This window comes from Dipodomys spectabilis, unplaced genomic scaffold, assembly GCF_019054845.1.
Source record: "Dipodomys spectabilis isolate Male_0828 unplaced genomic scaffold, ASM1905484v1 ptg000069l, whole genome shotgun sequence".
Lineage (NCBI taxonomy): Eukaryota > Metazoa > Chordata > Mammalia > Rodentia > Heteromyidae > Dipodomys > Dipodomys spectabilis.
Window position 1 is genome coordinate 26,298,491 of NW_024870746.1, and position 16,115 is coordinate 26,314,605.

General features: G+C 51.8%; 1 protein-coding gene across 1 annotated transcript in view; it reads right to left on the minus strand.

The window, feature by feature from the left end:
- Positions 1-15,694, minus strand: part of Adora1 (adenosine A1 receptor) — a 33,792-nt gene extending 18,098 nt beyond the window's left edge. The window contains exons 1-2 of the mRNA XM_042681929.1: positions 15,667-15,694; positions 14,927-15,331 (exon numbers count right to left, since the gene is read on the minus strand). Of these exons, the coding sequence (XP_042537863.1) occupies positions 14,927-15,267 (341 nt within the window). The 5' untranslated portion in view covers positions 15,268-15,331; positions 15,667-15,694. The remainder of the gene's footprint in view (positions 1-14,926; positions 15,332-15,666) is intronic.
- Positions 15,695-16,115: the final 421 nt, after the last annotated feature.

The window sequence follows — 16,115 nt, forward strand, 5'->3', positions numbered from 1 at the left end:
CCTCCATAAACATTTCTCTACACAGTTCCAGGAAGCAAAACACTACCATTCCAATTTGACAGATGTGAAAACTGAGGCTCTAAGAGAATGGTCAAGGAGTACCAGAGCCAGGCCCAGAAGACCTGCTCAGCCAGCCTGACTGCAAAGGCCATGCTGTACCTACCCTACCACATGTCCAGTGCACACTGGACTCTATGTCTGCGAGCATCCCTTCCTTTCTATCAGACCCCGCACACACCATGCATCGGATCCTTGCAGGAGTAGCCCTGAGACGTCACTGTAACCATAAGTCCATTTGCAATGAGGGCGCAGGTGCAGGTCCAGAGGAAGGAAGTGGCCAGTCCAAGTGGACATAATCACCCTCCAAAGTCCAGGCCTCTTGGTTCACCAGCCAATCCCCCACTCCCAAGTCTATACCAGGCAGGCTGCAAAGCACATCTCCTAGCCTCTCCCTGGTACGGAAGGAGGTTCCCTGTCCTTGATTCTCCTCATGGAACATTTGCTCCTTTGGACTTTGAGGTAGAATGAGTTCAGACTCGGGCTGTGTTGTGGCAGGAAGACTAGAGAAGGGTGTGTGGGAGGAAACAGCGGGCTACACCCCTGTGCAGAGCTCTGGCACAACCTGGGCCCTGAAAGGTTAAAGCCCAGCACCAATGGCACGTGGAACCCCTGTGGGTTCCCTCTCCACCCCTGGCATAGCTCCCGTGCCTTGTGGTTTGGTTCTGGTCGATTGGTGGGTTAGTCGTCAAGTCGGACCCTCCCTTTGGGTGGTGATGGGGCAAACCACTCATCTCCCCACAGCTGGGAGCTGTCCACAACAGCAGCAGGTGGCAGACAGCATGGCACGGAACCCCCAGAGGGAAGAGGCATTCTCTAAACAGTAGCTCCAGGGCCAAGTATATGGCACCACCCACTTCCGGAACTTCCTCACTTCCAAGCACAGGGCCTTTGTCTCACTACTCCCTGCACGCATGCCCAGCCCTGCAGCCAATATCAGCTTCTCTGCCTCTCAGTGCCAGGCCCTCAGGCCAGCCCTCGAGTACTGCATGAGCTGCAGGCCCGGATGAGACTGAAGGGACTGGGCACCCCCTCCCATGCACACCCAGAGCCAATTCAGTGCCCTACAATGAAGCCATTCTTTCCCATCCTGAGAATGCCATCTCACACGGTGTCAGAATTAGGCCCATTCTGTAATCCTAGACACTGAGACCCAAAGAAGAACATAATCTACCCAAGATCACCCACCAGGAAGTGTTGAAGTCAAAGTTCCAATGCAGATCTTTTCATCCATCCATTCACTTACCCATTCAAAAATTCTGGTCACACCTAGCAGCCGTGTGACTGTTTAGCAAGTCATTTAATCCCTCTGAGCGCAGCATCCGTGAGTAGAGATGGGGGTAGGTAGCACTATTGGTATAAAACATTAATACTAGTGTGTCTTCCTAAATGTGTGCAAGCATTTCAACAAGTCAGCACAGGGCCAAGTGAATGACAGGTCTTAATGCTCACCCTGTGACCGCTCATTCAGTAATTCACTGGATACCAAGATGGCCTGGCATTAAACCAGCCATTCTGTGGGTGCAGAGGTGGGCAGGCTCGGACTCCACCCTCCAATGGCTCACAGGCCAGTGTGATTTGAGAGGGAGCCCGGGAGCCTGGCAATAGGAGAACTCCCTGCAGGAGCTGAATGTCAGGTACTCAAGAATGAAGAGGAATTAGGTAAGAACAGGGGAACCGCTTTCTCCCGGGTCCCCAATCATATATGAAGAGGTGGGATGTTGGGGTGAGGAAGACATGGCCTTGAAGTCAAATCCCTTTCTTGTGCCATTTTTCTCAACTCCGAGGTCTGGAAAGGTTAGGAAGTAACTGGCGTGGAAAGGAAAAGTGAGCCTGGATGGCAGGTTAGGCGGGTGGAGCTGGGAATGACCTCAGGCCATGTGACCAGACTGCTCGGGCCTCCTGCCAACGTGGCAGCTGGACACATGTCTGTCTCCCTACTACACCGAGAGGATAGGACTGCTGTTGTCCTTGAGGAGAGGACTGGTGTTGTCAGAAACCACCGGGTGGCTGGATCGCTCACATCATCAGGGAGATGCACCAAGGGTCAGTAGGAATGGATGGAAAGAAGGCTGGGACTCTTGTCTAGACCCTGGAGAATCAAGGATCGCACAGAAGTGAGCAGGCAGAGTTGAACAAAAGGTCTGGAAGCCTAGAATATTACTCTTTGACTTATAAACAGCCCCACACATACACACACACAGCACAAGTGTGCCGTGTGAGCACGCAGCCTATAATGGGAGGAGGGGTGCGGGTGAGGCTTCGTGCCTTCACAACCCCCGCTCTCCGGCTGTCACCGGCGCCTGGGGCGGACGCCGGTGCTCTGCACACTGTTATCCGTGAGCCTCATCCCAGCCCGTAAGGGGGTGTCATGTCTCCTCAAAGAGGACAAGACACTGTGGCAGGTATATGTGCTAAGCACTGGAAGGCTCCAAGCACACTGAATAGCTTCCTGCTCAGAGGCAACTCAGGGCCACCAGCCCTCAGGGGAGCCCTTGTTTTATTTAGCCCCTCCAGAGGCCAGCGGCCCCCCTCCGGGAGCTGCCAGGAACAAGGCCCTGGGGAAGACAGGAGTGCTGAAAAGGCCATTTACATCCTGGAAGCAGAGGATGTCAAAACTCTTCGCCCGACATAGACAGGCATCTTAGGAAGGGGGCTGAGCTGGAAGCCAGGAACCCAGGATTCTTGCCCTCTACCTCATGGGTAGACCTGGGTGACCCTTCACCTCTCTATACCTCTCTGACCTTGGGGGATGATTTTCTTAAATAATTCTGATTCAGCCATCTGCCTTTGCCCTACATGCAATGATAATCTCAACCCTCCTGCTGGCATCTTCCCTCCCTGGCCACTCTCTCCTATCAGGAAGCACTGCTTCATTCCTGAGCTCCACACACATGAAGTAAACCGCCTGCTAAGCACCAGGAAGAGCAGAGCGGCAGGTGGTCCAGTAGCCATCCAATGCCTGCCACCAATGCCCCAGGCATCCAATGCCCAAGGGCAGTCAGGGAAGTCTCACAGCATCAAGCGGTCAATGAAAACCAAGCTGTGCATTATTTAACAGTAGTAGCAGCCCTTGTCACTGAGTACTGACTAGACGTCAGCCCCTTAACACATGCTATTGCTAAGCCAGGCCTGGAAAAGTCTGTTCTACAGAAGAAGGAATGGATAGTGGATACTTTACGCAACAGCAGTGCAGCCTACTGCGTTGCAAAGCACATTCTGCTCCCCAAGGCAAAAGACTTTGCTTCTGCGTGGAAGGAAGGAATGCTGTAAATAAGCAAGCCCAGGTGGTGAGGACACAGAGTGCCCCCCCATACCAGCCTTGAGACTCCCCCAACCAGTCTGCTCTGCCATCAGGGCAGGGCTAGAGCAGGCACTTGAACTGTCTGCTTATTGACCAACCATCCTCTCTGTTGTAGGAGCTGCAGCTGGGCCACTCCGTGCCCTGCAGCAAGAGGATCCTGCTTGATGAGGATAGGGGGGCAAAGTTGTGCAGGAAGGATACAAGCCATGGTGCAAACCACTGAGTATGTTCCAGAAATGTAGGGGTCATGGGAGGTGGGAATACTGGGGGTTCAGGGGTATACCTTCTATCCTGGACCCCTCGGAGATTTCTGAGGATGAACAGGCTTGGAGCCTGGTGGGGATCTAACTCCTGAAGTTATTCTGAATGAATCCTGCTAGAGGGCAAATCCCAACTGTACTGCTTTCTGGAGGAAGCCAATGGCCTGAGACGTGGGGTGGGAAGAGAGCAGATGGAGCCGCTGGAGGTGCCCAGGACGTTCTCTAGGACGCCTCCCACGGAGACAGAGGTGAGCAAGAAGACCCCTGGTGGGCCTACCATCGCATTACCTCCACTTCATACATCTGAGGAGCCCGATCTCCTGACAGTTTCCTCTTCTCTCTCCACTCCCAGCAATGGCCCCACCATCCCCAGGGACTCAACCATAACCACAGAGCAGCATTTGATTCTCATGCCTACTCTTCAGCTCATTCATTCTTGGTTGACTGTCACAGACCAGCAATCCTTCCAGTTCTCTCCTCCTCCAACTCCATGCCAGTCCCCAGCACGGCCCTCACTAGTCTCCCAGGTCCTCTTGTCCCCCTATGCACTTGTCCTCTACACAGCAGACAGACTGGCCTTCCCAGGTGAATGCCAGGAATTACACACTGACTGAGGTCTTTCAAATGCTAAACAGCCCTTGCTTCTACCGAGTAAGCCATTTGGGTGGTAGTATATCATCTTTATATCACAGGATTTGATTTGCTAATATTTTGTTCAGGACTTTTGCCCTTTTAAAATGCAATTTGAATTGTGTCATTCCCTGCTTAAGCCATTTAGGGCTTCATAAAGCACTTAGAATAAAATTTGAGCTCTTGGTGATGAACCACAAAGGCCTTATCTAGGTCCTCAGACCCTTGAAGATCTCTCTGGATGTCAACACAAGGTTTTGGAGAATCCCATCTAGGGCCGGTTACAGAGACTATCAAGATGGCGCCCTTCCTCACATACTTCTCAAATCGCAATGTTAAGCTGGGCACTGGTGGCTCACACTTGTAATCCCAGGAGACTCAGGAGACTGAGATCTGAGAATCTGTGTTCAAAGCTAGACTGGGCAGAAAAGTCCACAAGCCTCTTATCTCCAATGAACCAAGAAAATGCTGGAAGTACAGCCAACCTTGAGCAAACAAATCCAAGCCAGAGGATGAGACCCTGAGCTGAAGCCTCAGTATCAACACCAAAACAAAACAAAAAGAATATATTCAAATCCTAATTGTAACTCCCTGTCTGATTAGAGGTCTACTGGCTTTCTCTCAACTAGCCTCTAAGTTCCGTGAAGGCAGGGATCAGAGTCAAACTCTGACCACAAGACATCCTTATCCTATCATAAATCTGGTAAATCTGAGTGAACAAAAGAATAAACTTAGTATAATTGAACCAGGCCCTTGATTAAAAAAAACAACAACACTTTAAGCTCACCCTTGAGAGCTTGGGGGGGAGGCACCTCAATTATACTAGACCCCAATTATACTAGACCTCCTGAGTCTAGTCACTCTTCCACTTCCTAGAGGATTAATGTTTCACACTTGCACACCACAACACCTCCTGCTGCTCTTGGCTGCTGTCCTTGTTCTCCACTTTCCGGGAAAACTAAAGCAGTCAGAGGAGAATCTCACCTGCTGGCTTCTGCATGCAGACCTGGCTTGACCCACAGGAGAGCCTCCAGAGTCCTATCCAAAGCCAGGCCCCCACTAGATCCAACCCCACTTGCCTACACACCAAATTCTCTTGCTCCTTGCTGCTGGATCATGTCCATCAGCACACAAATCTGCTAACCACTCTCCTATATTCACAGTCAAGACCAAGCACAGCGCCTTGTTCCCACCCCCCTTCTGACCACAACTGCCCCTGTTACCAGGCTCTCTTTACAACAAAATTCTTCAAAAGAGTAATCTGTACCAACTGCCTTCAACTCCATTCATTCCTCTTCTCTCCTGAGCCTTCTCTGAACTGACTTTCTGCCCACCCCCCCTCCACAAACACTGCCCTAGCTGCCACAGTCTAGCTACATCCAGCATCAATTCTCAGTCATATCTCTCCTAGCATCTACTGGCAGTATTTGAAGGAGCCCATGTCTTGCCCCTTCTTGATATCCCTTCTACCCCTCACTTCTAGGACACCACATGTTGGGTTTTGGGTTTCTGTCCCACATCTGGACTCTCCTTTAGTCTCCTTTGCAGGTGGTTCCTCCCTATCTCGACTCCTCAGTGCTCCCCTTGGTCCTCTTCCTTCTCCTCTGGTGGAATCTCATCCGGCCCCTCAGATTTCAAGCCCACCTACACAACAGAGGCTCCTGCATTTAGGTTTCTGAACTCCATCCTGGTTTATCTAACTGCCAGCTCAAAGCTCCACCGAGGGATCTGTCAGACACTCCACACTCAGTGTGCCTAAACCCACACTTCTACTGCTTTCCAAACCCGCACCACCTGCTCAGCCTTGCCCAGCTTGGATGATGCCAACCCAGCCTCCAAGTTGGTTAGGTCTACAAGCGGTGACTCTTCTTTCTCACATTCAATCTATAGCTAAACTCTCACATCCAATCCACAAGCAAATCCTTTGACTCCCTGAACAGATCATACGGCATTCACTCAGTGAAATTCTAACAAGAGCAAGAGAAAAAAAAACCCACTGCTTCACACAGACCCATGGATGAATCATAGCTGTAACTTTCTAGGGCTTCAGAAGCCAGACACAAAAGGTTACATCCTGCTGGATTCCATCTAGAAAAGCTTAAGAACAAGCAAAATCAATGCAGGAGGATAAAAATCAGACACAGGGGACCCTTTTGGAATGTTCCAAACATTGGTTTGGTTGGTGGTTATTTAGGCATCTATTATATATCATAAAAATATTTATCCAATTATTATTGTGCCGGTGGCTTATGCCTGTAACCTTAGCTGCTCATGAGGCTGAGATCTGAGGATCACTGTTTGAAGCCAGTGCAAATAGACAAATCCAAGAGACTCTTATCTCCAATTAACTGGCAAAAAGCCAGAAGTAGAGTTGTGGCTCAGGTGCTGGAGCACTGCCTTGAGCAAAAAAACAAAAACCTAAGGGACAGTGCTCAGGCCCTATAAAACCATCTGCCCAAGATGTACCTTGGATGTGTGAAAATTCTGTCTAAAGAAAAAGAATAAAAAGCTAAAAAAAAAAAAAAGGGCGGGGTAAATTTTCTTAGGGCACTCGGGAGGCTGGGGCAGGAGGATCAAGTTTGTGGATAGCCGGGGTTCCACAGGGAGACTCTGCCTCAAAGGTAAAATTTAGGAATGCACATCCCAGAATAAATCACTCGCCACCTCTTCCTCTGTTGCCAGGCGGACTCAAGCTTCCTGTGTCCTTCCCCTAAGCGGTGGTTGTAGCTCCTACCCAGTCTCCAGCCTGCAACCCTAGCCCTAAAACACACTGCCAGCGCTGCAGGCTCCTTGAGCCTTTGAAACCTAAGCCACGTGATGCCACATCTCCGCTCCAAGGCCTGCCCTGGCACCCCCACTTCCCTCAGAGTGAAACCCATGTCCTTTTTAGAGGCCTCCAAAGCCATGTTGAGACCCTGGCTCATTATCTCCAACCACTGTCTATCATCCAGCCCAGCCATGCAGGCCTTCTGGCTAACACTTCAAGTACATTCCTGCCCTCGGGCTTTTGTTCTGTGATTTCCCCTGCACAGTGTCCTCTTGATATCTGTGTGGCTGTCCCCTCACCTTCCGCTCATGCTCATGAGTCTCTGCACGTGCTCATGGCGGTGCCCTCTCTCTGAAGCTGTCCATCCGTCCACCCTATTAAAGGTTGCAGCTTTCTTCCCAACCCCAACCTGGCATTCCCAATGCCAGTGTCCTTGCTTGTAGCAATTGCACGTTTACCCTCGAACATTCTATATAATTTAAGCATTGCGTTTATTGTTTGGTATCCGTCCTCCCGCCCATCAGAGTCCAGGCTCCATGAGGATCTGTTTTGTTAATGAATCTGTTGCACTCCATGAGTATTTGTGGAATAAAGAAACAAATGAGCAAATGGATCTGTCTACATTAGGGTCCCACCTGGGGACAAACAGAGTGACCAGATGCTCATCTTTCCCAGAGGGCAGAGAAGTTCTGGGAGCAGGGGGCAGGAAGACAATCTGGAGGCCTCTTCTGCATGTCCCGAGGCATAGCGGACAGGAGTGGAGCAGGGCCCAGCTGCACAGCCCAGTGTTGACTGCAACCCGTCAGGCACCAGCCTCCTGCTGTCCTTATTCCCACCATGAGCAGCTTAGGAATCTCTTGTTGACATCCTTGGTCTGCAGAAATCTATCATCTCAAGAGCAGGTAAGAGCTCCAGAGAGAGGAAGAGGCTGGAGTGGGCTGTGCATCTGTCTCCAGGCATACAGCAGGTGTTCAAAGCATGCTTATGAAATTATTAAGTGGATGCCACTGGCCCCTGACTCCATGCCTCTCTGTGATCCAGCTAAGAGAACACTGGAAGGTCAAGGATCCAAGTAAGAGAAGGTACCCCAATGTCTTCTTCCTTGGGGATCCCCATGTTACCGCTCCCATCGCCTTTCCCATCAAGTCCATAATTTTAAAGAGGACATGACGCTGGTGCTGGTGGCTCCCACCTGTACTCCAAGCTATTCAAGAGACTGAGATCTGAGGATTTAGGTTTGAAGCCAGCCTAGGCAGACAAATCTAGGGGATTGTTATCCTCCAACTAACTAGAAAAAGAAGCCAGTAGTAACGATATAGCTCAAGTGGTAGAGTGCCAGCTATGAGAAAGAAAGAAAAGAAAAAGAGCCGAGTGAGAGTAAGAGGCCTTGAGTTCAAGTCCCGTTACTGGCACACATATAAAAAATGGGAGGTGGCAAGAATGCCAAGTTACCCAACTACCATCCTTCCTTCTCAATCCCCCCAGGCCAGTCTGCAACTTGGACCCTCTGTTGGGCTCAAGTAAAGAAGGCTGAAGTTGAAGGTGTGACTCACACAGCCAAGGACAGTGTGTCAGCCGCCTTCCTTCTGCCCTCTGCATCCGTGCCTGCCTGCCAAATGAGACCCCCTGAGACGCGCCACACTCCCAGCCCTCCACTCTCCACCCAGCCCGCCACGCCTGAGGCTAGGAAATGGGATGCTTAGGCCTCGGGGAATGGAAATAGATAATAAGGACCAGCCTCCAGGCCTGGACAGCCCCCTAGCCCTAGACAGGCGGGCAAATGGACTAGGGGATGCCTAATGCCCCATTGGAGATTTACAGTGTGGGAAATGGGAAAGAGGGAGAGAGGGAGAGAGGCGAGAAAGAATGGAAGGATTGGGAACTATTTAGCCTCATGAAAAATCTTAAAGCTGGAAGCCCAACCTTGAGTTCTTGATCTTGGCTCTGACCCTGGGAACAATGTGAACCACTGAGGTTAGGGCTGTGTGTGTGTGTGTGTGTGTGTGTGTGTGTGTGTGTGTGTGTGTGTGAGTGTGTGTGTGTGTGTGTGTGTGTGATCACAAAAGATTGGATGGGCATGATAGCACACACTGTAATCCCAGCTACTGGCGAAGCAGAGCTAGGAAGACTGAAGCTGGAGGCTTGTCTGAGCAAAAGCTCCAGACTCTATCTGAAAAACAAAGCAGAAGGACTGGGTTCAAGTTCAATCCCTCGCACTACTGAAAGAGGAAATAAGAAAGTTCAACAACAATCAATGCAGCCACCGGTGAATAAATGCGATATTCAAATGTTCATTTACTCCAAAAATGCTTACAGCCTGTGTACTTGTGCCAGACCTGGGGGTGCTTGAGAATGTAAGCAAACGTGATCTTGGCTCTTTGTAGCTTACCAAGCCCAGAAAGAGAAACATGAATAGAAAACCCCATGGGCCAAGAGTAATGAGGCATGAGGAATAAATCCAATCTGAACAACTAATAAAAAAAGAAGAAGAAGCTGGCTGGGGGAAGCGGGGAGGGAGGGTTCTCTGAGGAGAGGCTATTTTAGCTGAGACCTGAAAGGTGAATAATAATACAACCCCATATTATGTCATCATAAAAGTCCTTAGAAAATAATTTTGGGTGACACACAGAATTGTCTAGAATATAATGTTTAAGTGGATTAAAATGGGACATAAAACCAGATATAGATGCTCTCCATATGCAAAAATAATGTATCTATATATACACACATGTGTGGAGACTGTTTCTGGAGCACCAAAATGTTCCCAGGAGTTCTCTGTAGGTTGGGGAAGGGCTGGTGATTTCAGCACCCTCGTTCTTTCTACATTTCTCACAATCGACCTGGATTGCTTTTCTGCTCAGAAATAAACACCAAATATTAGGAAGCAGCAGCAGCCCAGAGCCCTAAGATTGAAAGAGATTCTTAAGTCCTCAAATCCATCATTGCCTGCTTCCAAACAGCTCACATCTGGCCAGATTGTCCACCCCCACCTCTCCACACACACACACACACACACACACACACACACACACACACACACACACACACACACACACACTGAGGCTTCCTTGAAGCCATCCCAACACCTCTGAAATGCATCCACACACCTCTGCTCCCCAAGCCCACATACCTAGGCTCAGCCTGGTCCTAAACCCAGTCCCCACAGATGATGCTCCAACTCAAACCGAAAAGATGTTTTTTTATTCCAACATGCCCTCCATCCCAGCCCTGCCAAGTCCACCAATTTGCTCACTGAACCACCTGAGATGGAAATTTTCTTTTTTCAGCCCCCAGCAGTTGGTAGTGGCTCTTCCTGCTCCAGCTATTGGCTTTAGAGGTAAGGGTAAGAATCTACATTGGGAGAAGCAGAGCTCCCAGCCACGTGACCTTCCTTTGAGAATCTCCCAGCCTCCTGAGCCTCTGTTTCCTCACCAGTCTTCAAGCAGGAGGGGTTGGCTCAAGGCTTCTTCCTGCTGCTCTTCTGCCTCAACCTATAACTGATGCACCCTTAGACAGAGGCTCTGGAGACAGTCACCTCTCCTGGAAGCGGAATGACTGTCCCTGCACCCAGAGACCGCACATACACTACACAGGACACTTTGATTGTCAAGAAAAGCCCAGCATGGAGAGGCTTACAGTAGCCTAAAAGCAAACACTCAGCCAAGCTCCAGAGGCTTGCATCTATAATCCTAGCTCCTCAGGAGACTGAGATCTAAGAATGGTAGTTCAAAGTCAGCCTGGGCAAGAAAGGCTGTGAGACCCTTATTTCCAATTAATCAGTAAAAAGCTAGAAGTGGAGCTATGGCTCAAGTAGTAAAGTACCAGGCTTAAGCAAAACAACAACAACAACAAAGGGAGAGTGCCCAGGCCCCGAGTTTGAGCCCCAATACTGGCATAATAAATAAATAACCAAACACCCTAATCTACCCTATTTATTTCCCTGACCTAGCTCAGCCCAGCACATCAGGCCTTCCCCACCCCACGCCATGCCTCTCTGGGTCAGCAGCCTGGTTGGGCAGGGCTCCAGCTGTGGGCAAAGGCAGGGCTTGCCAGGGGCTGCACTGCCCAGTGGCGTGAAGGTGGGGGGAGGTGCTAAGTGTGGGCTGAGCAGATGGCAGAGGCAGTGACGGCTGTAGGAAACTTGCAGAAATCCTACAGCTGCTTGGGCTGATGCAAGACTCACCAGGGCATATAAGTTAAAGGTGTCTGGTTACAGGTCCTGGAGTCAAACCTGACTGCTCTAAACAAGTGGCTTGTCTAGGCAAATTACTAAACTTCTGAGCCTCAGACCCGAGTTTCCCTAAGCCTTATCTATATAGTGGGAATAATAAACTCTACTACCACCAGGTATCCATTGCATGAGATAAAATAGTGGGGCAGGTGGCTCCTACCTCTACTCGGGGGGTTGAAATCTGAAGATCACAGTTAGAAGTCAGCCTCAGAAAGAAAGTCTGTAAGACTCTTATCTCTAACCAGCAAAGAAAAGCCAGAAGTGGAGCTGCAGCTCAATAGGTAGAGTGCCAGCCTTGAGAGAAAACTAAGGGACAGTACCCAGGCCCTAAGGTCAAGCCCCACCAGTGCCCCCACACACACACACAAAAGATAATTTTAACATATTTTAAATATAAATAAATTTAAATATATATTTAAGTGTATATATATATAATTTTAACATATTTTAAATATAAATAAATTTAAATATATATATATATTTAAGTAGTATTGCATCCAGCACATAATCACTAAGAGCTGAAAAACATAACACAAAACCCTGCCAGGATCCCAAGACAGCACTGGCAGGAATCAAGGAAGTGCTACAAAGTGTTTAGAGCCAAAAGGAGCCGTCTTGACTTACACTCTAACCCCTTCACATATGGCAGAGGGAAAACACTCCGGGAGGTTAACTAACTGTCCAAAGTTGCACAGCCAGCTCGTAACAGGGCAAGTTCCAAACTCAGATCTGACTAACTCCCAAATACCCACCACACCTTCACGTCACTCCAACCCATCCTTGCCATGAGCAATCCTTGCTGGGTCTCTTCCACAGAGAAGGCTCTGGACAAAAGCTCCCTAGAGTGGACAGCAAATTACCAAAGACTGCAGCCAAGAAAGCTCTGGAGCTCTGGGCGGGGAGGGTGTGTGTGTGTGTGTGTGTGTGTGTGTGTGTGTGTGTGTGTGTGTGTGTGTGTGAAAGATGAGGAGTCCATAGAACTAGGAGTGAGGGGAATAAGATTACAGTTACCAAGCATGGGGAGGGGCTATGCAAATAATATACAAATTATGTGTAATTCACTCCCTGCTGAATCAACCGATTGAACATTTTCTTTTTAAGTTTACAAGTGGATCACACTTGCATGATATGAACCTATTTTCTTTCTTGGCTTCCTGCCAGGTAGAAGGAAATAAAATCTGTGGTTGACTAACCAGCCCATACCTCCATACCAGGTTTGGCCAGGACCCAGGTGACCCCTGTGTCCAGATGCCCAGCACGCCTCACCAATGCCTAGTGGTTGCTCTCTGAGCCCAGGGCCACACGGATCTTTGACTAGTATAGCAGGGCAGGGAGCCAGGAGCCTGTGGGTCACAGACCCAGCCTACCACTGACTCCAGATGCCTGGGGGTGGAGGAGGAGGGAGAGCATGCTGTTCCTCCTACAGGGTTCCTGGGCAGTGACAGGCCAGGGCCTTGAGTGACCAGGACTCCTGCTTGAGGAGTTAGACCTCTAATTAAGGAGCAAAGCTCCTTTCCACAGGGCGAGGTGCTGGCAGGCACACTGGTAAAAGAGCCACACTGAGCTGCATGGTACAGTGGACAGGGGCCTGGGGTAGAATGAAGGACAGGTCTAGTCAACAGCAAGAAAGCTAGAGGCTGGACACCTGACTCATCTGAGGGCTCTAAAACAATGTTTCAAGCAATGCTTACTGAGTGGCAGGGTTAGATAGACACTGAGCTGGACACTAGAGAGGCAGATAAGATGTGGCCATCACCTTTGAGGCACCAACAGTCCACCAGGGGAAAGAAACATGTACAGGTAGAACTTCCCAGGGCTTTGACACCTCCTTGTAATGTGCTTGTATTAGTGTGTGCCTGTGTGCATTCATCTGCGCGTGTGCATGTGCATATGTCTATATGTCCGTAGAAGAACATGACTGTTTGGGTCAAGGGGAGACAGGTCTTGCATATCCAGTCCTATTTTGAGCGTAATAATAATAATTATTATTATTATTATATTATATTATTATTATTATAAGACTAACATAAACCTACCTCTTAGGGCCTGCATAAAATATATCAGGTATAATACTGCCCCAGCCAGTTATATTATTATTAATGTCCTCTTTTTATAGATAAGGAAATTAAAATTTAAAGAGGTTAAAGCCGTGACTTTTCCAAGACCACACAGCCAGGAATTGGTAGCAAAGATTCAAGCCAAGACACAACCTGAGTCCTGGCCTTGGCCCTCAAAGACACCCACTTAGATCCCCAAACTCCCAAAATAATCGCCTCCTGGAGGAGGGAACTGCAGTTCTTCCCAGCACGGCCTTTTCTGTCCCATCCCCCAGGGCACTGAGGGTGCATTCTGCATCTGTGACCTCTGTCACATCGGGACAGGGCCTCTGGTTCTCTTTGGCGCTCACTCAGCAGGCAGAATTTCTAGAGAAACATTCCTCCATCTGCCCATCCTCCTATGTTCCCAGTATGGCTATGCTTATGATGGTGGGGCTCTGAGCCCCAGCCCATCTGATAGACAGAGACCACTTCAACTGTGGGGCCAAGCAAGGCCTGAGACTACAGGCCCATGAAGGGAAAAGAGGCACAAAGAGAGGCTGGGAAAAGTTACACATGCACACATGTGACCACAGGAAGGACGGGAGTACCTAGGCCGGCGGAGGCAAGCTGCCAAGTGAGACCAGACGCACCACGTCCCAGATACCAAAGCTAGGACGCTGTACTGGGATGAGATGGCAGGTGCGAGAGATGGCCAGAGCTCCCCACTGGAAAAAGAATCTACTAGTGACAAGAATGTAAAGAGAAGGCAGGCACTCTCACCGAGTGTCCCACAGCAGGGCTAGCTCCTGGCAGCGTGCCCAGGCACTTGCTGGCACTTTAGCGGCCCAGGCACTGCCTGGTGACGAGAGTCTGGCCTGCCAGGCCCGGGCAGGGAGCCCCAGGAAAGAGGGACACCCACACTGAGAAGAGCCACCATCAGGCCTCCCACCCTATGACTGCCTAGAGAGATGCAAGCTCCTCTATTGTGGCCAGCTGAGACAGGTTTGCAGCATACCGGAGAATGAGGCACAGGCCCCGGCATTTTCCACCCTGCTGCTAATACAGATCACCTAAGAGGGAGCTGGGCAGCGGTAATCAGCAGGCAAGGCTCTGCGGGACAGCCTCAGAGAGTGGAGCTGGCTGGCACCTGGAGAACAAGCCAGCTAAAGGGTGTCTGCCTGGTCTGGCTGAAAAAGCAGCCGCCCCCTGGCCCTAGTGTGCCATCCTCACCCGTCCCTAGAGATCGCAGCCCCTGGTCTTGTCCCTGGGACTGATAGAGCGCCACCTGACCCCACCCAGCACTCACTACCACCCTGTGTTGGTGGCTCCTCCAACGCTCCACCTTCACTCGGAGCCCAACAGGCAGCTCTGGTGTCTTGGCTGCAGCAGCTTGGGGCTGAGGTCCTGGACACTGTCAGAGCCCAGTTCTCCATCCACCCAGCCCCCTTCTGCTTCTCCAGCAGCAGCTCTGACTGGCACCAGGGCACAGAGCCCAGAAAGGCAGAGTGAGGCGGAGGCATGATGGCCAGAGAACACCTGTCTGCCTCAGTTCTGATGTGCTACCGTTAAGCCTCTCTAGCTGGCACTGGACCCAGCCAGGACGACCAGGGCAAGTACCTGGGGCTGCTCACCACTCACCTGAGCGGGATCTTGACGCGGAGGTAGCGGTCCACAGCAATGGCCAGCAGAGCCAGGATGGAGCTCTGAGTGAGGATGAGGACAGGGCACGCCACCATGAGGCAGGTGTGGAAGTACGTCTGTGGCCCGATGTTGATGAGGATGGCCAGGGGGATGACCAGCGCGCCCACGGCCACGTCAGCCACCGCCAGGGACACAATGAAGCAGAAGGTGGCATCCCGCAGAGCCTGGTTCACCTTGACCGCCCAGATCACCAGCACGTTGCCGGGCACAGAGACCAGAGCGATGAGCACCTCGATGCTGATGTAGGCGGCCTGGAAGGCCGTGATGGTGGGTGGCATGGTGGGGAAGGGGTATGGGCTGGGCACATCAGCGGACAGGAGCCCCAGGGCCCAAGGCCAGCACCTGTGAGGAGGAAGCCCGCGGTGGGGAGGCCAGCCTGGGCGGCCCCGGGCGCTGCCCTGCAGAGATGCGTTCCACTCGGACACCCCGCGCCTGCCCAGGCTGGCCAGGACACGCAGCCCCAGCTCCGCTCCCGACCTCTGTCCCCTCCCCTCAACATCCCCGGAGGTTTCCACGCAGCCACTTATAAACAGCCCCGCGCCCCCGCGCCCCCGCGCCCCGGCCGCTCCGTCAGGTGAGCGGCTGCTCCCAGCACACACCTCCACACTCCGCCCGGGTCCCCCGCGTCCGGCGCTGCCCACCCCGGTCCCCAGAACCGGCAGATGCCGGCAGCTCACCATCCCGCCTGTTGGATGGCCCGGGGTCTCCGAGGCCGCGCCCCACGTTGCCGGTGCGGGGTGCGGGCCGGAGTTCCGGGGCCGCGCCGCCGCCGCCGCCGCCGGGCAGGGCTGGGCGCCGGGCATCGTCCCGCAGCTCCCGCCGCAGCGCGCCCGGCCCGGCCTTTCAAAGCAATCACATGGTGCGGCCGAGGCTCAGCCCCGGACGCTTTTAAAGAGGTAGCGCCCCCGTTTCTCACCTGGGACTCGGGGAGCAGGCTTAGGTTTGGGGGGGTGGAGGGGAAAACGAAGCCCAGCCCCGGGCCGGGCGGCGGCGAGTTCCCACTCTCCAGCCACAGCAGCGCGCGCGCCCCCCGCGCCCACCCGGCCTGACGCGCTGCGGGGCGCCCCGCCGCCTCCCGGTCCCGCTCCGGTTCGGCGGGGGCCCCTTGCCTGTCCAGCCCACCCCG